The 23,371-nt window shown below is 34.5% G+C and overlaps 1 protein-coding gene across 10 annotated transcripts in view; it reads right to left on the bottom strand.

Moving 5' to 3' along the window:
* CDC42BPA (CDC42 binding protein kinase alpha) overlaps nucleotides 1–23,371 on the bottom strand; it is a 292,824-nt gene that overhangs the window by 7,755 nt on the left and 261,698 nt on the right. For 9 of the 10 annotated variants that reach the window (XM_081486911.1, XM_081486910.1, XM_081486912.1 and 6 more), the window contains 10 exons: nucleotides 22,980–23,116; nucleotides 22,151–22,290; nucleotides 20,805–20,886; nucleotides 18,752–18,968; nucleotides 17,835–17,897; nucleotides 16,019–16,612; nucleotides 14,191–14,288; nucleotides 11,625–11,709; nucleotides 8,614–8,737; nucleotides 7,829–7,946 (listed from right to left, as the gene is read on the bottom strand). In XM_081486911.1, coding sequence (XP_081343037.1) covers nucleotides 7,829–7,946; nucleotides 8,614–8,737; nucleotides 11,625–11,709; nucleotides 14,191–14,288; nucleotides 16,019–16,612; nucleotides 17,835–17,897; nucleotides 18,752–18,968; nucleotides 20,805–20,886; nucleotides 22,151–22,290; nucleotides 22,980–23,116 — 1,658 coding nt within the window. Of the gene's footprint in view, nucleotides 1–2,578; nucleotides 2,765–7,828; nucleotides 7,947–8,613; nucleotides 8,738–11,624; nucleotides 11,710–14,190; nucleotides 14,289–16,018; nucleotides 16,613–17,834; nucleotides 17,898–18,751; nucleotides 18,969–20,804; nucleotides 20,887–22,150; nucleotides 22,291–22,979; nucleotides 23,117–23,371 lie in introns of all 10 variants that reach the window. The other variant, XM_081486909.1, reaches the window with a different exon arrangement.

Genomic DNA, 23,371 nt, shown 5'->3' with positions numbered 1-23,371 from the left:
AATCCCTCCCACCCACAAACGTGCTAAAGCCTTAACAGAAATAGACCTCAGGCCAATCAAACGTAAATGCTTATCCTTATACTCACCGAAATACTTATCAGTAAATAAGAATTTTTTGTTGTTGTTGTAAGAAGAGTAAGTGAAAGTTATATGGTTAGAAGTGACAGTGAAACGTAGAATTACATGGACATCTGCAGATAACTGAAGCAAAGCTTTTACTATGTCTGAGATTTTTATTTCCTTAGGAAAACTCAAAAGCTGAATAAGCCTGTTTAGAAGAGAGTCACTTAAAAGCATGTTCTTCTCAAGTACTCCCTCTACTATTCTGATACCAAAAGTACCATTTGCATGTTCCCATTTTAGTCACCAGGCAGCCTCCCTGCCTCACAGACAAAGCAGCAGGAGTCCTAAACATGATGTCTGGAACCATCACAGCCTGGGTGAGGTGATTTAACTTGGGAACACTGGAGGGAAAAGTTCTCCATCTAATACTGAATGATTCTGGGGTCCAATGTAGGAGAATGAGCTACAGAATGCTTTGAAAGTTACAGACACCTAGACAGGTGGTGTGTAGGACCAGCCTTCTGAACGGCTCCTCCATGGCCCCAAACTTTTCAGACCAGAAGGGGTGTCAGGGCTGGCTGGTACCTGAGAGAAGGTTACGACAACACAATTAATGCAGGGCCCAAGCCAGCAATCAGGAAAACATGCACTAATATATCTCTTGAAAAGCTCCAACTCATACAGTTTAAAGAATCACACACATTGAAAGTTGGCAGGGTGGCTGCCTTCAAATACCACCACTGCCATTTTGGTTCATATATCAAATTTGCAAAGTCCATGTAATTCTTATTGTGTTATTTGTTAAAGCAAATGTTTTACCCTTTTTTCTCTAACAAAACAAAAAATTTAAAATGGAAACAATCAGTGCTAGCATTTCAACATCCACTCATGGGAGCCATCCTGTGAGGTGCTGGTGACATGCGTATGATGCAGCAGAGGAAAGCTCGAGAGAGACAGGGTTATCAGTTGAAACCTTTCCATTTTTACTGTTTTTGCTATGAACCTTAAGGTACCTTGGTGGTGTCCTTTTTTATAAAACAAACCTACTCTAGAAAAAATGGCAAAAATGAAGGCCTATAAAAATGCCAGTGGTTTAGTAACACTGAATATTGAAGTAATAAAAGAATGACATGCAGAAGATACACTCTGGAAAAACTTTTAAAAAACTGCAAATCCAACAGTCTGATCATTCATCCAGCTGAAGTTCAACTTCATTATAAAGCAACATGAAACTTAATCTGATGCTCCTTTCACAAACATGCTTAAGATTAGGGTAACATGTCCACTAATAGTAGTGTTTCTCTTTATAGATGACTAACTTAGGTAACATTTCCACCATCTCTTATATCAAAAATTCTTGACTGATTAGTTTATACAACCTCCTCTAGAATCCACTGACTGTAATCTGTTACCAAGCAAACAAACTAAGGCTTAGTTTATCATAAGTAATCTTATGTCATCAAATAAGACATGTAAATAACATTACAGTTTAATGTCAGTGACAATGACATTTAAAACGTAGTTTAGAATAATTTTATAATACAAACAAAAATAGAAAAATAAACTCTCCCTACACATAGTTTTCTTATTGGAAAATGACTAAATATACAAATAAAAAATGGATGTTATTTTTTTCTAAGTCACAGGAAATAGGTTTGTGTGATATAATCCAAATATTTTATTATCTGCAAAACAAACTTGAGAAAATGCCCCCTTGAAGTCAGTACATATTTCTTGATGGAAATAAGGATATTCAGTTTGAATGGCTGCCAGCTCTCTGTCCCACTGCAGAGCTGCTAGTTACAAGGATGCAAGGCTGCATGGAAGGACCCAGGTCACGGTCCCTCAGAATGCAGCACACTCTGCTTTTTTGTCGTGTTGATTTACTTCTCTTATTTTGGATCCTGATTAGCATTAAAGGTGCATCAGCAACTCAAATATTAATAAGACTACCTTCTTTTGGTAATTATTCCTGTTATTCACTGATACTACTATACTTTATATTTTTAAGAATTGTGAGCTCTTTGGAAGGGGGTTTATTGTAGATAAAAGGCCTGTAGACAGGCCTACTACAGATTTCACGAAACATTAAAATTTTCTCTGAACTGCACTGGTTAACGAGCTAATGAGCTATAAAGAATTCAGAAATTCTAGGACCTGTTTTTTTGTTTGTTTTAACAGAATAAAGACTTACTTGGGGGCTATTTCTTACAGTATCTGTAATGAAATATATCATGATGGGATTATCTTATATTAAACATAGAAAAACCTCCAATACTGTTTTAGAAATAAAACTGCAATCTTCCCCAGTCCTTATCTTTTTCCTCAAAAGAAGAAACAAAGTAGAACTTGAAGAGAGAAGAGGAGGAAGAGGAAGGATAGAAGTCTGGCAGCAGAGAAACAGGCCAAAGGAAAACGTACACAGAATGTACCCCCGTGGCAGTGTTACTTATTGAAGCCAGGCAGAGATCCGCACATGGTTAGTACAAGTTAACACCTAACTCAGCTTTCATACCCTCAGAGTCATAAAGCTTGGTGTACCGGGGACAGAGCGCAGAGACGGGGAATATTCAGGGTTTATGGAATCAGGAGAGAGAAATTTTTCAGCAGAATTAACAGTCATGTGATAGATGTGCTCAAAGTTGATCGGAGAGGAGATCAGACCGGAGTGATGATGAGGGGATGGATAAGGGAAACCCGGCTATCAAAACAACAGAAAGAAAAAAGGTAATGAGGTAATGAAAATGGATTCACCAGATAGATATATGTGACATTTCAGATAACATGCATGTAGAAAAACATGAAGCATCTCGCATCAATAACTGAATCCATCATGAAATACTTTTAGGCCTTAGAAAGTTAAATTTTGTAATCTTCTTGCCAGTTACTTGAAGAGTTGATCTGCAAAAAGTCATTTGCCTCGTAAGATTATTCTCTTTTATCGCTGTCATCAAGATGAGTAGAAACTGGACTTTCAGAAATAAAGTAGATTTTTGAAATTTAGTTCAGTATTCTCCTTTGATTGTGATATAATCAAAACATGGCAAAAAATCTAAACAAAAGCATTAGGATAGAAAAAGCAAGAAATAATTAAAGAACAAGTGAACCTATTAATACAACCAGCCTCTCACCAGAAGCATTATGAAAGTGTTCCTTGAGAAACTGAAACCATTTCCTGTATTTATAGACTTGACATGTGTTTGCTTTTACTGATCTTATCTTCCTATAATGAGTAATTCTGGAATGTACTGTATACCTGTTGGCTCCTGCCTGCAATGCAGGAGACCTGAGTTCAGTTCCTGGATCAGGAAGATCCCTTGGAGAAGGAAATGGCAACCCACTTCAGTATTCTTGCTTGGAAAATCTCATGGACGGAGGAGCCTGGTGGGCTACAGTCCATGGGGTGGCAAAGAGTCAGACACGACTGAGTAACTGAGTGAATGGAATGTACTAATTACTGGTTTACCTTTAAGTAGCCCAAGCTCATCTCCACTTCAGACATCCAGAGAACATGTTTGTTTTTTTAACAAGAGAACAACCTTTTCTTCAATGTTCAAGTGTAATTTTAAAAAATGAAATAATGTAACACTAAAGACATAGAGAAAAGGTTTTGAAAACAAGAACTCTAGTTTTTCATGTAATATAATTTGTGGATATTTGGAGACATCACTTAGCACCCAGTCACCTTCTCTTATGCGAATTTTCAAAGTTCAGTTCTTAAGAACTATGTTTCAACAAAACATCCTAAAATCACCTCATTAAAGACAGAGATTGAATGACTTCCCAGAGAGATGCTGACTGATATTCTCATGAGTTGAGATGAGGTTGCTTTGTTAAAAAAAAAATTTGATAAATTAGGGAAGCTTAAAAGAAAGTCTCCTATATAAGATATTATTTTAAATTTAGAGATGTGTGTGAAATCAATACTTCCTAAAGCTCTTTTCCAAAAGGAAAAACTATTCATGGGCATATAACTATGACTTTAAGAAGTAAAATTACTTCTTGAAAGTCTAAAAGGTCATTGAGCTAGGAATTTTATTTATTAACAGTTTTAGGAACAGGTGAAAGACTAGGAGAAGTTTTCTGTGCTAAAAAAAAAAAAGAAATCTTTTAGAGGTAAAATATTACTCTTTAATTCAGCTCGAGACAAATCTATTCTTTATTACCAGTATCCACTTATGAAAAAAGGTAGATGACAAAAAGGATTCCAGGAAACTACAGTATGTACTTGTAAGACACACATGCTATTTTATATTAACTGCTTATATTCTCTTGGTTCACTAAGCCACACATGAAAGATTCACACTGATATAGGAGGGAAAATAAAAAATGACTCCCTTACCCTTACTATCTTTTCCACACTCATGAGGCAAACAACCTGTTTCAGTATCATTTTGGTACAAAGGAAACAGAATAAGCTTCCAAAGACAGTCAATAAACTTTCTAAGCTTATAAGCATTTCACAGGAAGGCAATACTGATTTGAATAAGTTAAACATAAAAATGTCTGGGGTACATGCTCTTTGCACAAATGACAACCCAGCTTTGGTATTTGAAAGTGCTTCTTATATATGTTAACATTAGATGAATTTAATTCATCTTTTTTTGGGGGAATAGTTCATTAAATATAGAAAACTACAGTGGAAGGAACATACTAAAATCTGAGATTAAAATATTACAAGCTTTTCAATACATGTATACATATATATATACACACACAGATACAGACATGCATATTATTTTCTTTTCAGACATGCATATTATTGTGTTGTTTACCAATGTTTACTCCAAGATAAGCACAGTTCTGGTAAGACAGTATATCAAAAAATATTTGTTAAGTGATTAAACGGATGCTTATGAAAAGCCCCAACTTTTATGTTCTTAGCTAGTGAAAGGAAGAAAGTCAGGTGAAAATAAAGTGAGACTGTGAAAAACAGGAGTTCCGACACATAACATTTTTGCTACAATAAATACTCCATGTATAGGTGAACAGGTTTCAAAAATTTACACCAACTTCTTGTCCCGGAAATTCAAAAGTGTTTATATGATAAGAAAACATGAAACGAACATTAAAAACTGAATTGCACTGCTAGGGCAAAAAATCACTTTTGTTAATGACGAAAGAACCAGTGAGGCAGTCAATGGTTAACAAGATCAGTGACACAAATACTGAAAATCAAGAGGTCTAATGGGAATAAGTAGCCAGCAGAGAAGGCCATGTGTCATGGAGTGAGGTCAGGGATGAATCTTTGGGAAATGCTATCTGAACTTATTTTGTACAGTAATTAAGACTGGATCTTATTTTGAACAGCAACAACAAAAATAGAGATTTCCTTTAAGTGGTGAGAGGGAGGGTAAAGGGACGAAAAGGAGGGATACTGTGATATAAAAATTATTACTATGCTTGAAATTTGACATTTTGCTTCTGTGTACATATTCAGGGTGTAGAAAGACCAAATCTTATTGTGTATGAAGGTCTGAAAGAATTTTGAAACATTAGCAAACTAATTTTTCACCTGGTCAAGCAGAGGAACATTTTATTAAATCTTGAAACTATTTCACCTTAAGGAACAAACTGTGGGATATAATAGAATTTATAGAAAAAATTTCCATAATTCTTTTTGCTATGTTGTTGGAATATAATGAGAGAAAAACTATATTATTTTTTGTACACAAATATGAAGCAAGTGTTAAAGAAAGCTTAATTTTGAAAGGATAATACCCCTTAAAACTTCGTTCACTACTTAAATAATTTTGTGTTTGTTGATGTGTTGTTTTGCAACATATGGATGTATTTGAAATTTGTATTCCTCCTGGCAGGCTACAATCCACAGGGTTGCAAAGAGTTGAACACGACTGAAGTGACTTAGCATGCATGCACACATCCCTCCAAAATGCTAACTATGTAGCAAGTGTTAAAAAATATTTATTATTTAAATTTCAAAAAGTTTCATTAAGATAGTATATAACACTTGTTCTATCAAGTATAAGCTATACGTATATTCACATTTCAACTGTTTATCATAATTAAAAATTTCTCTCTCCTAAGGTACTTTGTACCTGACACTGTAGCTTCTGTAAGAAAAAATGACAGAGGCTTTGAACTGTATGGTTCTGTTACGTTTACTTCTGAGAAAAAAGGAAACCCAGACTGAGGCATTTCAGACTGAGGACTTAAACAAATGTTCAGAATGGGAAAGGAATAGAGAAAATTCTGAAATCTGATTCCCAGGCAAAACTGAAAAAAACAGTGTATTGAATATGATAGATAAGTAAAACAGTTTAATATTTAAATGCAGCCTTTATTTATGCTCAAAATTTTCAGCTTAATATTTATGTTCAGCCTTAAATTTCTTACTTTGTTTTAATTACTATATCAAGATTGGCTGTAATCTTTTTGCATACTTTATATTTACCCAGCACAGCTAATAAAAATCCTCATTTCAAAAGGATAAATGACTATTGTGAATGATTGGAAAGTAAGGAATAGTACTATAATCATATAATAATGTCTTAATGATAACTGGTAAAAAATATGACAGCAAGAATGTCATATTCATTCATAAACAGAACCAACTAGTTAACTGAGATATTTATAATATGGAACTCAGACTTAAATTAATGCAGATTTTTTTTGGTTCCTTCCATGAAATGGATGCAAGACTACCTTTAAGAGTTTAATTTTAATTTAAAAAAACTTCATCGTACAAATTGTGTTACCTGTTATTTTTTCTGTCAGTGATAGATGTTTTTATCTTCTATCACAGTAGAGTTAGTAATGTGGGTACTTAACACAGACTTCCTTAGCAAAAGCTTTGGGTTAAGATTCACAAATCACCCCCCAGACTGCCACAGTATATAAATTATGCCTAAAATTCTATGCAAAATCTAGATGCTGTCACCACTGATCAAAAGAGTCACATTAAAGTTTCAAAAGGAAATGGCAACCTACTCCCGTGTTCTTGCCTGAAGAATTCCATGGACGGTCTACAGTCCACGGGGTCATAAAGAGTCGTATACGACTGAGTGACTAACACGTATAGTCTGAGAATACCATAGCACTGAAATGCTAAGTATAAACAAAGCTTGGCTAATTAGCTAATTCTAGATTAAGATTAATATTCTTAATCTCAATATATTAGGTCCAAGAATCCAATCTTCATGTTGTTAAAAAAAAAAAAAAGTTTTCCAATTTGTACTTTAATTATGTAAGACTGACTAGGTAACATGTTTGTAATTAGGCAAATGAAAAAGATTTAATTTCATAATCAGATGAGAAGTGTGACCATTAATGAACAAGCTAATATGGTTTTCGATGGGAGGTGGGCCAAATATCTGTGTTGAATTGTTATGACTTAATGAAATTTTAGTGATTTGGTAACAAAGTTCTGAATCTTGGTATAGAACTTCTCCTTTTCTGATGGTTTATTTCTTCAAAATGGTAAATCTAGATATGGGAGAAGAATTGGTATGCTTGTTTTTTGATATGTAGCTAAATTTAACATTTTTTCATCAGTTATGTCATCATGCATCTTACAAATATCATGATATTCTGAGATAAACATTTCCTCATTATACCAATATATCCTTTCAACTCATATGTATTTAAGCACACACATATATGTGTATACACACACATATTCATATATATTCATATATCTATATATATCTATATATCTATATCTATATCTATATATATATATCTGCTCCCTTGCACTTTATTCTTAACCCCATCTATATTCACATTCACTCTTCATTTCTCTTACCATGGGCAGGTCTTTTAGGATCTGTATTCCATCTCCTGGACCCATATGTGCTATGTGGTTAAAATTAGTTGGGTTAGAAATTAATTTATTTCTCATTTCTGGATCTCGTAACATCTCCCTGTAAGAAAAAACACCTGTTTAGACACTTTTGTTCGGTGACCAATCTAGATAATTTTAGAGAAAAGTATATTCAATTTTTTTTAATAAAGATAAACTGTGAAATCATGTTAATAAGGATAGAATTAAAATAATAGAATATACTAAATAAAATTTTAACTTACAAGATTTTGTTTTAAATTTAAAAGATCTTATGATTTTTGGCAGGAAAACAGAGTTAGTATTTAAATATGAAACAAGGTCTTACTCTACAGATAATTCTGAATATTTTATGGATGTCTTTTTAAATAATTGCTAATATATTAGAAATGTTTTTGTGTGTAACTGGACATACTACAAGGCTACTTCTCATGAAGAGAACAGTTAACCTGCATAGATATGTTCTATGTTTTTTATAAAGGCCACATTCTAAAACTTGTAACTATTATATATACATAGAGAGATGAATCAAAATAGGTATTTTAATCTAGTACATACTCACAGTTTGGAGAGTATTAATTAATATTACACTGAGAAATACATTCATTATTGCAGTTTTTAAAATCACAGAGGATGAGTGACAGACTTTCAGAGATCAAATTTTCCTTCCAAATCAAACATAGTATTATTACCAAATAGTCCTTCTGATGCTACAAGTATCTTTAGATAAGTACAAGTTAAATATCTACCTCCTCTGTTGCATTCTTTCCTCTTCTGGAACTCTGAAAGAGTAACGCCTCTTATTGTTAATATTTCTAACCATTTGTTTCCGACTATTATCTGATGTTTCAGGAACTACCAGTTCATCCCCCTCTGTTAAAAAAAAACAAAAGACAGCAAAGAACAATGGTGTTCTTTAAAGTGCTAAAATGCATTTGATTCATTAATCTCCAAGATGGTACAAATGTCAATCAACACAAGTATATGCAATTCTGATTTTAAAAGTTGTGTGCTGATAATCACAGTAAATAAGTAATAATTTTCAACAGAACATATGTAAACAAATATACGCTGAAGTCAAACATAGCTTACAAAGTATATTTTCACTTTTATTTGATTATAAACATAAAATGGTACAATTTACTAGAAGAAAAAAAGAAAACTGTAGCTGCCTTGGTGTCCTGTCACTTTGGTTACCCCAACCCCAGTATCTCTATACCGACTTCTCCCTCCTTCCAAACTATTTGTTTCAATGGCTTAAGATGTTAAAAAGTTCTTATTGTTAACCTGTGCAGCAATCAGGCATAAAATGTGAATTATTCACAGAAATGATACCAATTAAATGTTTCTCGCATTGCAGGAGGATTCTTTACCACTGGAGCCATCAGAGAAGCCCATCACATATACTAAAACATTTTCTTTGAAGATCCAATTTACAAGATGTGGAGTAAAGGAAAGGAATTGTGTTTCCACTAGTTTCTTTACTAAAGGTTAAGAGTCTTATTCCTATTCCTACTCTCCTGATCTTGGGGGGATATATAATCATATACACCTAGTCATCTAATGCCCATATTTTTCAATTTTAATATCTAGAAGTAAACAAAACTCTCAACCATGGACGCTGGAATACGGTGAACATACTCTAAAATAGACAACTGGATCCATACAACATGAGGACTATCATTCTCTAAATAAGATAAGGAAAAAGAGAAAAGCCAAACTTTAGAGAAGTTTTTAACAGCCAGAAAGCTAAAGTGAGAAAAAGGAAGTGGGAAGAAACCAAGGGGGCCTGTAAGCCAAGCCAAAGTAAGATGATCAGTAAAAGAGCAACAATCTTCTTGTAGCAAAATAAATAATGTAGTCAGGTTGCTTTCCTAATGTCAAAAGTTAAAAAGGTAATTTTCAAAAAGTAGATGAGAATTTGGGGATTACGAGGGTGAAGCAGACCTTGGTGAGTGACAGTGGCGATGGGGGATTCTGGACACCCAGAGGGCTCTGAGCTCTTGGGAGATGAAACAGAAACACACAAAACAGAGAGAAGACAAGAAAGAGACAGAATCTCCAGGAAACAGGATTTCCTTTCCCTTTCAAAGGTCAAAGATTACTATGTTGTTGGGTCTTCCTTCTCCAATCTCCACCTTTACTCCTAGCCTAGAGTAGAAAGATGAAAGCATAAAAAAACAGACAAAATGGAAAAGGTTTTATTCTGTAGACACACACTGGATAATGGACGCATCCTAAGATTATCATGGTTACATACAATGAGAACAGGGTAGATTTAATCTTACACAAATATTTAGAGTTCCTCTAAGAAACACAGGGTTTCTCAGGTGGCACTAGTGGTAAAGAACCCGCCTGCCAATGATGGAGACAAAAGAGACTCAAGTTCAACCCCTGGGTTGAGAAGATTCCCTGGAGAAGGAAATGGTAATCCACTCCAGTATTCCTGCCTGGAGAATTCCATGGACAGAGGAGCCTGGCGGGCTATAGTCCATGGGGTAGCAAAGAGTTAGACATGACTGAATGAGTGACTAAGAAACAGATACAAAATTAAGTATAGAGTCTTGGAGGGAAGGGCTGTAAAGCACAAGTTCAAGGTGAATCCATCACTGAGCAGGACTCATTTCTAATACCCGAATGTCCTTTCTCAAGTCAAACTGAATATCCTCTTAGCATAGGACTTCTACAGTCACGTGTCTGTATACCAAGAAGCCTTCAGTGCCAAGAAGATGTACCAGAGCACCAAATCTGAAGCTAAGCATTTGTGTGTATGTTAGTACTAAAAAGAAACAAGCAAAACAGAAACAATAAACTTTTGATGACTTTTTTTTGTTAGACGATACAAATTTATTGGAAGCATACGGGGGAAAAAAAGAAAGGCATAAAGAATATAATTAATCCCAACTACCCAGAGATAACAGCTAAGTATAAACATTTTAATGTGTTTTCTTAATGGCAATGTTTTTCTTATATTTAAGTCAATTTTAATTATTATTTTTCAGTACATAATGTACCATTAATTACATCTGCATTAACTAGATCTACCACAAAAGATCATTAATTTATGATACCTCTGTTATGGAGAAATTTGTTGCTAAGACATGAGAATACTATGTAGAAGATAGAATTATAATAATCTCTGTTAAAAATTAGATTTTAACTGTTCACAACTTGCTTATTTAATGAGATGTGTGCAGTCTCCCTGGCTAGGACTCACTCCACTACTTTGGACACGGCCCTCGCCCTGTCCGGGGCACTCAGGAGCCCATTCCCTCTCCTGACTCTGGGCCCTCCATTGACTGTCCTCTTGTTCCTGCTTCTTCTGCTGCTCACATTGTCATCAGCACTTCAAAAGTTTTAAGCCCTATGCACTGGCAGAAGATGTACTCCAATAGTCCTGAATCAGTACTCTGGATGAGTTTTCACAATTTTAGTGCTACCAGTTTTGGTTAGGTTCTATAGTATTAAAGGTACAGAAGAGACATTCAGTTATACTTTTCCTATTAACCTCAGTAATCCACAGAAAAATAACAAGGTAGGTCAGAAACAAATATTTTGCTTATACAGTTATGTGAGCCTGAACAATGACTTTTTGTCATGCAGTTTATCCCAATATACTGAGAGTATGATAGCGGTCAACTGCACTGACCCTACAGTAAGGTACACCTGAGTTTAAGTGGCTCTGCCACTTACTGTCTTTGGCAGTCAGCTTAGCGAGAATGTTTCTAAGAAGCTCTCCTATTAATGTGTATTTTCTTACCTGCCATTTTATTTTTGAAATATATCAATCTAATCGTCTCCAAGCCTAAAAGATTTAAGGATCCTTCACTGTTTAAGGGGCGAACCTAAAATAATAAAAAATAAAATTAATATTTTAACAAGGTTCAAAAATTAAATCATAAAACTTTGACATACTTATAAAGCACACACTCTTAAGACCTTTATCTTTCCTCTTCAAAAGATAGCCTCCTCAGAAAATCAACAAAAAATTAAAATTAATTCTAACTAGAAAGGTATAAAATTATCTAATTTGTAATGATAATATTTTAAAGAAAGAGTATTCTTGGCAAAAAAAAAAAAGTGAAATACATTTAAACCCTAAATTTAACTTCTAAAGCCATTAGCAAGCAGATGATGATACTAAGATATTAATACAGATACTTTAGGAATCTTATTTGAACTAAATGTACACACAGGACAGAGATAAAACTGTACATCTATGAAGAAAGGAAGGTCTGTCAATAAATGGTGATGGAGCAATGGGTATCTACATGGAACAAATGACACTGAATCCCTACTTCACATATTACACAAAAAATCAATTCCAAATGGATTACACATAAAGGTAGAAGGTGAAACTTTTGAAAGGAAATAAAGATCTTATCTTTAAGACCTGCAGGTAGGAAAGAGTTTCTTGAGAAAAAAAAAACATGAACGATAAGAATGATATATTTAACTACATTAAAATTTATAACAATGAATTTTCAGCAATAATAATAAATATTCACAAAATACACTATGAAAATAATAGATAGGTCACAAACAGGAAAAAGATTCACCACATCTATCATTAACCCAGTATCTATAGTATATGAATAACTTCAATAAATCAATTTTAAAAAATGATTAAACAGAAATAGGGATAAAAAACATGACCAGGCATTTCACCGAAGAGGAAATATGAACGATGAAGAAACATGAAAGATTATCAACAGCATAGCCAACAGGGGACATACAAATTAACACTTCATGAGGTAGCACTCAATAACCACAAATAAATTAGTCACAAAACTTTGAATTCTGACAACGGCATGGGTCATTACGAAGTCATATACAGATGGTAGGAGTGTCAACTGGTACAGGTACTTTGGAAAAAACTTTGTCACTATCTTGTAAAGCTGAACACTTGCATTCTCTGTGTCCCATCATTTCGTTCCTCGGCATATGACTTAAAAGAAACTCCTGCACATACACACCTGAAAACATATGCTGCAATGTTCACAATAGAAAAAGCTGGGAAATAACTCACATGTCTGCTAATCAGAAGAATATCTAGTGATCTATTCACTCAACAGATTATTTTATGGCAGTGAAAAGCAATGAAAAAATATAGTACAATGTAACATGGATGAATCTTAGAAACACAGTAAGTACATGAAGAAAGCAAGGCAAAAGATGATATACAACATTTTATTATTACCTCAGACACAAGCAAAACTGAACAATATATTGCCTAGAAATATTTAAATATACAAAAATTCTGTATTTTAAGAAAAGCAAGGCAATGATGAACACAACGTTCAGGATAAAAAATGCACAGGTAGATTCAGTGATATTTTGATAATATTATGGCTCTTAAGTTAGGAGGTTAGTTCATAAGAGATCAGTTTATTATTATGCTTCCTTTGTACATATTTCAAAATTCACATGGTAAAAATAAAAGGGAAAATTAATTATAACCAGTCCGAATTTATAAAATCAAGGACCACATTTCGTTGTTTTATGAAATGTGGCAGTATTTATAAGAGCTTTTTCTACTGTTAAAGTTTAAAATTGGGGCAGATTTTGAAATAAAATCTTGGTTACTTTCTTTCACCTATCCCTCTAAACTCTATCCCTCAACTAATGACACATGCTACATATATCAAACTATCCTTCTTCACTTTTTGCAAAATAGACATTTTATAGTAGAAAAATTTATGTTATCGTGGGGGAATGTTAAAGGAAAATATTATAGTTTATTAGTAATATGTGAAACCTTTATTAACAGAGCTTTGGTTCTAATTTTAATCACTTTTCTAGCCCATGAAGTTTGTCCTCACAGGATTAAAACTGCGTACTATTATGTGAAAAACAGTAAAATTACAAATGAAATGCTCCTTCAGAGTTCCTTAAAGTGAAAGGTAACACTGGCATTTTAAGTTACAGAATGTATTATAGTTGTTCATTATGATAATAATCATACTTTATATAGTGAAACTGAATGTAATAAAAATAGTATGGTGCTGAGCTACCTATAAAATTAACCAGCTTGAGTTTTCTTTTTTCTTTTTTACTCTTAGCAAAGTCCCAAATTCCCACTTATATTATTACATATGATAGAAAATGCTAAATTAGTGAAAAATAGCTAAATAGTCATATAGTGTTTCACTTATACTCATTTGTTCACTTAGCCCATATATTTCTTTCTTTCTGGCCATACCACACGGCATGCGGGATCTTAGTTCCCTGACCAGGGATTGAACCCATGCCTGCTGCAGTGGAAGTGCGTAGTCCTAACCACTGGGCTGCAAGGAGGTCCAGGGCATATTTTAATGTTAAATTACCTTTTTGAGTGGGAGAGTCTGAATCCATTCCATAGAGTTCACATCAAAGATGTCAACTGCATTTTCACTGTACACTGAGAGATACGGTGCATTGTAACCTGAGAGACAGGAAGGAGAGAACAGTAGGCTGATTACCTGTGACTGTTAAATCCAAAACATTCTGAAAGATCTATGCTAAGAAACTGTAGAGTGGAATCCCACCAAATTCTAGTATCAATACAGATTAGCCACATCAAAACATTTTTGAAGTAAAAACCCCATCAATCATAAATGAAGAGGTTTAATGGCCATTATAATACAGAAGGAGTCTGTTAACACCAGGGGTATAATATTCCCTTGCCCAATACTAGTTCTATAAAGGAATTTTATTACATTTAAAATAACTGATTCCTAAAGTAGTTAAGCTCTTGATAGTGAAACAAAGCTACAAAGTAGAGAAATCTTAAGAATTAGGGTCACATTTATGAATGTTTGGTAAAGCATCTGGCACAAAAAATGCTCAACAGATACTTACGGATGAACTGAACACCAATAAATGGTGACACAAACAAAGGTTAACTGATTACTCAGGCTAAGATCACAAATTTTTGGCAGAGCTATTCATAAAAGCCAGATGTTCCAATTCTTATTCTAATTCCAATTCACAGAACACTCTGACTTATTTTCTAACCAAGATTCATTCTAAACATGATGCCATAGATAAAAGTATAAATTTCAGAAGAAACAAAACATTAAGAATAGTTAAGCCTGGCTAGGTAGGATTACAAGTATTTTTCTTTTTATCTAGATTTCCCAATTTCTCTGTAGTAACATATGTGGCTCTCCTACATTTTTTTATACTGAACTTTTAAGCTTGACTGTCCTCATACCCACCATTCCTCCTGTCTTGTTGCAGTGGAAGAGAATTCCCATCCTGCTCTATATCCTTCTTCCTGTGTTCTGACTTCCAGCCTCTTTGGCCTTCTTGGGGATCTTACTCTGTTTCTTATATTTAGTACAAGGTCAACCTTTTCCTGGCTCCCTAGCGGCTAGTTTCCTTCAGCATTTAAACACGCTCCAAGTATCTTCCACTAAAAACAAAAACTGCTGGATTAGATACTCCTCCTGTGTGCCTCTACAGAACTTTGTACTTCGGCTATCAGAGCACTTACACGTTACTGCAACTTGTTCTGTCAGGAATCCCTTCTACTGCATTCTATGCTCTGTGAGGGTGAGATTGTCTATTTTGCTCACTGTTATATTTCTTTTAGTAAAATGACACCTAATAAGTATTCGACAATTTATCAATACATTAATGTTCCTTGAAAGAGTACAATATGCAATTTGAAGTATCTTCCTACCTAGATAAAAATGTAAAACTGAATAACACTTCTCAAATGCTACATTGTACCTTTATATAAGCGATTAAATAATTCACTTGGTAACCACTTCTCTAGGATAAGTTTTATGAGCTGTTAATCTTCACAAGCACTGTATCTGGGGGGGACCATGAACATAACTCCTTAGGGTTATTTCAAAATAAAAGCATATGTGTTATTAAAAATCTAAGTAAAATATTCTGTAAGATGATTAGCTTTAATTACGTTCCTGTTAATGTTGACCCCACTGGCCTAGGTATGGTTTAACTAGGTATGGTTAACTTAACCATACCTTAATGAGGTTAATTAGGTATGGTTATTTTCTGCACCAACATAATTAATGCCTAGGAAAAACCTTAAAGATGACTTAAAAAAAAACCCTGTTAATAATAATGAATACACATAGGAGATGAAGTAGAAGGAAAAGGAAAGAGACAGCAAGGTAAGACAGCCAAAAGTAAGACTCTTACAACAAGAGGAAGGATTCGCTGGCCACATCAGTTCCTGTTGTCTAGATCTTCGGCCCTGGCAGTCAGTGTATATTCCAATGCTGTTAAAACACAGCAGGTATTCTTTACTGGAGATTTCAACCGCACAGATGGCATCCATTGGTTGATGTGCAATAAATGAGAGTGTATGGTCATTTGAATGGAGCATACTGTATGGACTTCCTTCTCCATTCAGGGGATATCTTAGAAATCCAGACTGGAATCCCACACAGAGTTGTTCACTGAAGATTGCCATCCACTGGACATTGTATGGGACTTGAAGTTCCTTAAATTTTCTGTGACGCGTCTTGCTCTGAAATAGTTCATAACAGAGGACCTGCCTTTTCATAGCCACGCACAAGCATGTAAGAGCTCCATGACGCACTTTTCCAGAAGTTATTGTTTGACAGCCTTTAGTTTCTGCCAGCTTATAAAAATCAGTCTCTCGTCCATCCAGAGCTGACATAGGAAAAAGTCGGACGTGTCGATTTCGTCCTGAGATCACGGCAACAAGTTGATCATTTGGAATGAGTTCAATCTGATGAATCTTCTTATTGTCACCAACTCTAATAATTTCTATGCAAAGAAAGAATAATAAATCAACTGCAAAATAATGTTTTGTTTACTAATCATATCCCAATTATACTCAAAGGAATATGTTAACTTATAATAAAGACAGAGATACACACACAGAAAAACTAAGATATCAGAAACCATATGGAGAAACAGGAAGATAATTACACTCACTGTAAGATAATTTAACCTACCTACAGTAAGGTATTAAATTTAGCACTGAGATTTCTGGCAGCCGTGGCAAAGAGTTCCTATGTCATAAAACATGCCAGATCTTTAAGAAAAACCTTTTCCCTCTCACCAAATTCTAGTGAAGTTTTACCATGGGGTTACTATTTTTAAAAACTGACTCATGTTTCACTAAAGGTATTTCTTTGGGTAACAAATTAATGAAGTTTAAATGCATTGTTTTCCCATGATCTTACTTGATAAAGAGATTAAACCAGTCAATCCTAAAAGAAATCAGTCCTGAATGTTCATTGGAAGGACCGATGCTGAAGCTGAAGCTCCAATAGTTTGGCCACCTGATGTGAAGAACTGACTCATTGGAAAAGCCCCTGATTCTGGGAAAGATTGAAGGCAGGAGGAGAAGGGGAAGACAGAGGATGAGATGGTTGGATGGCATCACCAACTCAATGGACATGAGTTTGAGCAAGCTCCGGGAGATGGTGATGGACAGGGAAGCCTGACGTGCTGCAGTCCGTGGGGTTGCAAAGAGCTGGACTGAAACGAACTAAACTGAACTGAACTTGATATAAAGACATAATTTAGAAGCATTCAAGAATGCTAAATGGGTTCCTTTTTTATTTCACCTAGTATTTAATTTCTCTCTAGAAAAAAGTCGGTTGTATTAACTTGTGGAATAAAAGAACCCAACAACAAAAACACATTTTAATGACTGTTACTGCTTCTAGTACCATTAGAACAATGGAAAAATCAAGTTGTGTTTTTCTTTCATGTTCTATCTTTAGAAATGCGGTCTGAGTTTATACAGCAGAACTGTTAACAAAATGACACAAGGAAGAAAATATACATGGAAATTTTAGAACTCAAGAGGATTATAGAAATTTAAAAAATTATCTTTTGACTTATAAATGTATCAAATTAGGTCTGGAAAATTTCAATTACAAAATAAATAAGAGCAAAGCCTGTTCTTTTTACAGTTTAAAATCTATAGTTTAGAATTGTCTATCAATAATATTTTCTCCACAATATTTTCTCTTACCATCTTTGGTGACATGCACAACAAATAACCCTTCTTCATTCCCCAAAGCTATTCTTTCATGATCTATACAAGACATAAATATGAAATATTTTTATTAGGTGAAAACCTATATAAAACTCACAGTATAAAACAGATAAAGAAACATGGTACAAAAAAACTGAAATAAAAATAATTAAAATATAGCAATAACTTGTATTATTAAATTTCCTTTCAGATTACTGTAGTAAATATTATCTCATGTCTTTTTTAATAGAACGATCACTAGAAAATAATTTCTATCAATGCTTACAAAGAAATGTTTATTCAATAAAAGGTGAAAAAAACCTCTAGTTTGTCAGCACTCTGGATTCAGTTCCATTTCTCATTTGGAGAGGGAAAAATTGTGAAAGGCATTTGAACTCTACTCATTAAACTTCTCATTATTTACTAGAAAGTAACAAGAGTTGGCAGTATACATAACAAGATGGCAAAATTTAAACTTCCAGACATAGAAGCTGCCATTTTTGAGGGTATTTTATATATGGGCAGTCTGTTACAAATTCCATCTTACTTAAACTTCACAATAACCTTTGCAAAGTAATTAGTACCTATATTTTACGTAGGAAACTTATGCTTTATAAAACAGCTTATGTATTAAGAAGCAACTTTTTCTAAGTCACGCAAGGAGAAAATAGATTTGGTAATAGATTAATCTTTAGCACTGTTGCTTTTTCAGAGGAAAACACATTAAAAAAGTTTATTCATTCTTGTTTACTGAGAAATAAAGCTTTAATATGGTCTCATTCAGTCAATAAACACTTATTGAGCATCTGTGATATAACACATACTATGTCAGACATCAGGGATTCCTAATGAAAGCCAATCCCTGCTGACAAGGTATAAACAATTATAACAAGATAAATGTTATAAATCCATACCTATGATTGCAGCTGCCTGGGTTGTTTTAATGAGGGGCAGAGTGCTGTCATAAGCCTCTTTGGGAACATAGACTGAGCGGTCTCTGAATTTGTTTTTCTTCAAAATCTTGTGCAATTCACTCAGTACTCCCACCCACTTACTCTTCTCATTTTCACTATCAGCTAGCATCAGGATGGAACATTTGTTACTAGATGCTGAGAGTTGGGATGCTGTTACCTAGAACAATTTAATCAAAATTCATGATATTAGGAACGTCTTGACATCTTTAAGCCAGCCATCTTTTAAGCCAGTTTTATGCTTATGATAGTTTGCTTTGCATCAGCCAGCAAATGAGCATTCATTAAGTGATACCTTTAATAGAGCTTAGTTATTCATAATGTTAGTGTCATTTGTATTTTCTTTGCTACAGAGTGCCAGAATACATCACAAAAAACTCATTACACATAGTCATTTAACAACAGCCACTGACATTTATTGAGTAATAACTGAGCACTAGACACTGATCAAAGCACTTTATAAGTATTAACTCATTTAACTCTATCAACATCTTTCTCTAGGCAAGAATACTGGAGTGGGTGGCCATTTCCTACTCCAGGGGATCTTCCTGACTCAGGGATTGAACCCACATCTCCTGAACTGGCAGGTGAATTCTTTACCACTGTGCCACCTGGGAAGTCCATCAACATCTTTACAAGATGCGTATTGTTATCATATTTTGATTTTATACATGGAAAAAACTGTGATGCAGAGAAATTAATTTCTCCGAGGGCACACAACTAGACTGGAATCCTGTGTCCAGGATCATAAGCACTACACAATACTGATTTTCAATTCATTTTAAAAAAGTAAAAAATGTTCAGAAATACTTAGATTCTGTTACTTCATAACAATAACTTGGAGACGACCACTTGAATTAATATTTAAATGAAGGTTTATCACTATACAATGACATTATAATCAGAATACTTAATTTATGTATATATGGATCCTTTATTAAAAGTAATTTAAGCAACAGAGACAATAAAATCCCACAATTAGAATCAGGTAAGATAAGTGCGCCTCTGTAGGTTCCCTTGGTAGCTGGAGAGAGAACAGTTTTTGGCTGGGAACTGAGAGACTAAGTATGGTCTTAGATGTAAGATACATACTTGTACTAAGCATACAGGCATACTATCAATAGTCCTTTTTTTTTTAAACCTCCATTATCTTAACTCATCAATTTGAGACTGCACTGTGTTAGACAGCCTTCAAAGATGTCTACCAACAATTTTCCTACGGAATTTCACTCTTCTTATCTAAAAATGCAGTCTATTTCCCCTTCTCTTACGTCTGGGATGACCTCATGACTTGCTTTGGCCAACAGAATGTAGAAGGGTTATTGTGCCTGTTTTGAGCCTAGTCCTTAAAAGGCCTGGCAGCTTCTTCTCCTCTCTTGGAAGCCAGTCACGGAGAACTCAGCCAGACTAGTGAATGATTAGAGCCCACATGGATTAGAGTCCACAAAGAAACTGAGGTGGCCCAGAGACCAGCCAAGCACCAGGGCTAACAGCCAAAACCAAGGCCTCAGATGTGAAAGTAAGGTCATTTTGGCTCTTCCAGCCCCAAATGAGCTGAATGCAGCCATATGAGTGACTCTCCAGTTGACACCAGAAGAACTGACCCACAGAACGGTGAAAAATAAATAAGCCAGTAAGTTTTGGAGTGGTTATTACAGAGCAATAGAACTGAAACATTCTAACTTGTAAACAAGATCTTAAAGAAACTTATTTTTTTTTAAATTGAGAAATCTCACACTTATTCAATTCTTCTTGCCGTAGTACTTATCTGAAAATTGAACTGTGACTCAAAAATATTATCTAAGATGAAACCTATTTTAGAAGCCATATATTCAAGCTTTCTGTTGGTCTTTTACTAATTCAGTGTTTACTTTGCACAAATTGTCTGTAAGATTTGGTTATATTCCAAGTAAGTTTGTGATCTATAGAGAGTGGTAAAACATTTAGTTTTTAAGAGAAAATAATTCAGTGATCAAATTATAACACACAGACTTACTCTAAATATACAGGGTATATCTTTTCGACTTGCATGAATAACATCAGAAGCCAAGACTGAACTCACAGAAAATTCTTCATCCCTGAAGGAAAAGTGAAACATTAAAAGTTAGCGTATGTGGGTATGTGTGTGTGGTTTTGGGTGTGCCTCTAAATAACACATATGAAGCAATCCTCAAAATTAAATTGCACAGAACATCCAAACTGAATTTTTTAAATTTTTGAATTTTCTCTCTTTGTAACTGATAGTGCCAAAAGTAATTTATCAGGTATAATTTAACAGCGCCACATTACACAAGAGTTGGAAATCTTTTCTGGCTTACTCAGTGTCCCAATGCCAGTAAGTACAGGACACGTGGATTTGGATCCTAGTAGGTCTCTAGGGTCTCCACCAGACTGTCCCTTCTTTGCTCTGATAATACATCTCAAGTGCTCTCAACACAGCTCATCTAACATTTTACTGTTCCTTAGGAAATCCTAAAACAGATCCCTTCCACAATAATCTATTCCTTGTGATTTCCTTAATTTGATTATTGGTACCATCATTCTCTTGGTCTTGAAGACATGACATCTTAGTCTTATCTTTGATTCTTCTCCCTATCTTTCTATATTTGGTCCCTTAGCAGGTTCTGTCAAATTTTCCTTGCTAATATTTTAAAGTTTCTTGCATATAAAGAAATGTATTTCTTTATATTTCACATGTAGGGGGAAGATAATGTGTTTGAGATGCTGGTATGAAATGCTTATGTGAGCCAGAACTGGAAATTTTAGTTTTGAGCACGGGTCTGGAGACATATGTTCGGGAGTCGTCAATGAGCAGATGATGTTTGAAGCTACAGGAGTAAATAAGATCACTGAGGGAGAATGCCTGGAGTCACGAGAAGGGGTTAAGTAGAGGAGAGAGCCTGAAAATGAGACCAGAAACATTTAAGAGATGTACTTAACTTAAATGTTCACTGCTTCATTTTATATTCCAAGAGCCTGCCTGATTTTGAGATTTTTATTTCCTTTCCTCACACTGAAATTATATTGAAGCTTTTGCTTTAGGTGATGATATAGACATTACACATTAGGCCTCTAGTACCCCAGAAGCCTTTCAACGGTCTTTTGGTTTTCAAGCGTTAAGCTCTTTTCCCAGACCCCCAGACCCAACATGCATACACACGCACATCAACCTGTTCTATAACTATACCACATTTCCTATGTGTAATTATGTTATTAGTAAATGAGAAAATTACTGTGAAATTAGATTTAAATGAAAACATGGCAATATAATCAGAAGAAAAATCACACACTTTGTATTTTTGTGTTGCAAAGATACAAATATTTTCATCTCTGAAAACTTACCTCATGTCAATCACTTGACTGACTACAACACTGGGCTGCGATGCCTTTCCTTCAGCAATATCATACAGAAAGAGCTTGAAGTCACAAACTACAGCCAGTGCTCTTTGCCATCCTTTCTTCACTCCAGCTGGCTTAGGGATCTTAGGCAAACAAACAAGCAAAACAACCCGAACTGAAATGTCAATCAGAACCCCTTTCATTACATATGTAACTTCAGGGTGAAAACCTAAAGACAAGATACACATGTTCTAAGTCTGCCACTGTGGTTGGTAAAGTAGCAGATGGAACACACACATCATTAATAACGTGAGCAAGTGTGACAACACATTCTTCAAACACGGAATGACATTTGATTCTGAAAAATTTTTAACAGTACCATTTAAATTTTCTCTAGTAATTCGTTAAAATAACATTCATAGATTTCTAAGTGGCATAAAAGCCAAATTTGGTAATAGGATGAAAGGCAGTGTACACTTTAAATATTATTCAAGATTATAAGTAAGATTACATCTTGACAATATCTCATACTTCATAAGCATATACCACCTCCCCAGCAAGACTAAGAGCTACAGACTCCTTTAAGGAGATTTAAACATCTGATCATTACGCTGTACGGACAGTACAGAAAATTTTGAGACACTTTGGAATTTATTCCAAGCAAAAGCCAGGTTTTTGTTTTCAAATCATTTCTCTGAATGAAATAAAATTGTTAGGTGAATTTTATTCACCAACTTTTTGGTCAAGGACTATGTCTGTAAGGTAATTGACTTTTCTTAATTCATTAAAAAACCTTAAAAGATTAGTCTAAATCCAACCTAACCATACTTACCCTGACATGCCCTTCATATGCTGTTCCTATTCCTTTCTGTGGATCTATACCCAGAGGACCTTTTGTCTGTTCAGGAGGAACTGGACAAGCAGTTGGAGCTTTGTTTACACAAGTTATGTGACATGAAAATCCACACACTTTCGGAGGGGAAAAAAGAAACAATGTTCAAGAAAAATTCATTTTTACAAAGAGAACATTCACTGAGTACTCATTATAGGCAAAATGCCATGTTAGATGAATGCTTATCTCTGGTTTTAAATTGTTTTTGTCATTTGGGGAGCTGATTCATTTGCTCATAGGTAAGACTTTCAATGAGAAATAGTAAATACTTCTTTTCATTACTGTAATATTATTGTTCTGTGTTAACACTAGTGATCAAAATGAGAAGCAAA

This window comes from Giraffa tippelskirchi, chromosome 5, assembly GCF_054371585.1.
Source record: "Giraffa tippelskirchi isolate mGirTip1 chromosome 5, T2T-mGirTip1v1.2.pri, whole genome shotgun sequence".
Classification (NCBI taxonomy): domain Eukaryota; kingdom Metazoa; phylum Chordata; class Mammalia; order Artiodactyla; family Giraffidae; genus Giraffa; species Giraffa tippelskirchi.
The sequence above is the reverse complement of the archived record's forward strand: the minus strand, read 5'-3'. Positions and strand labels throughout refer to the sequence as shown.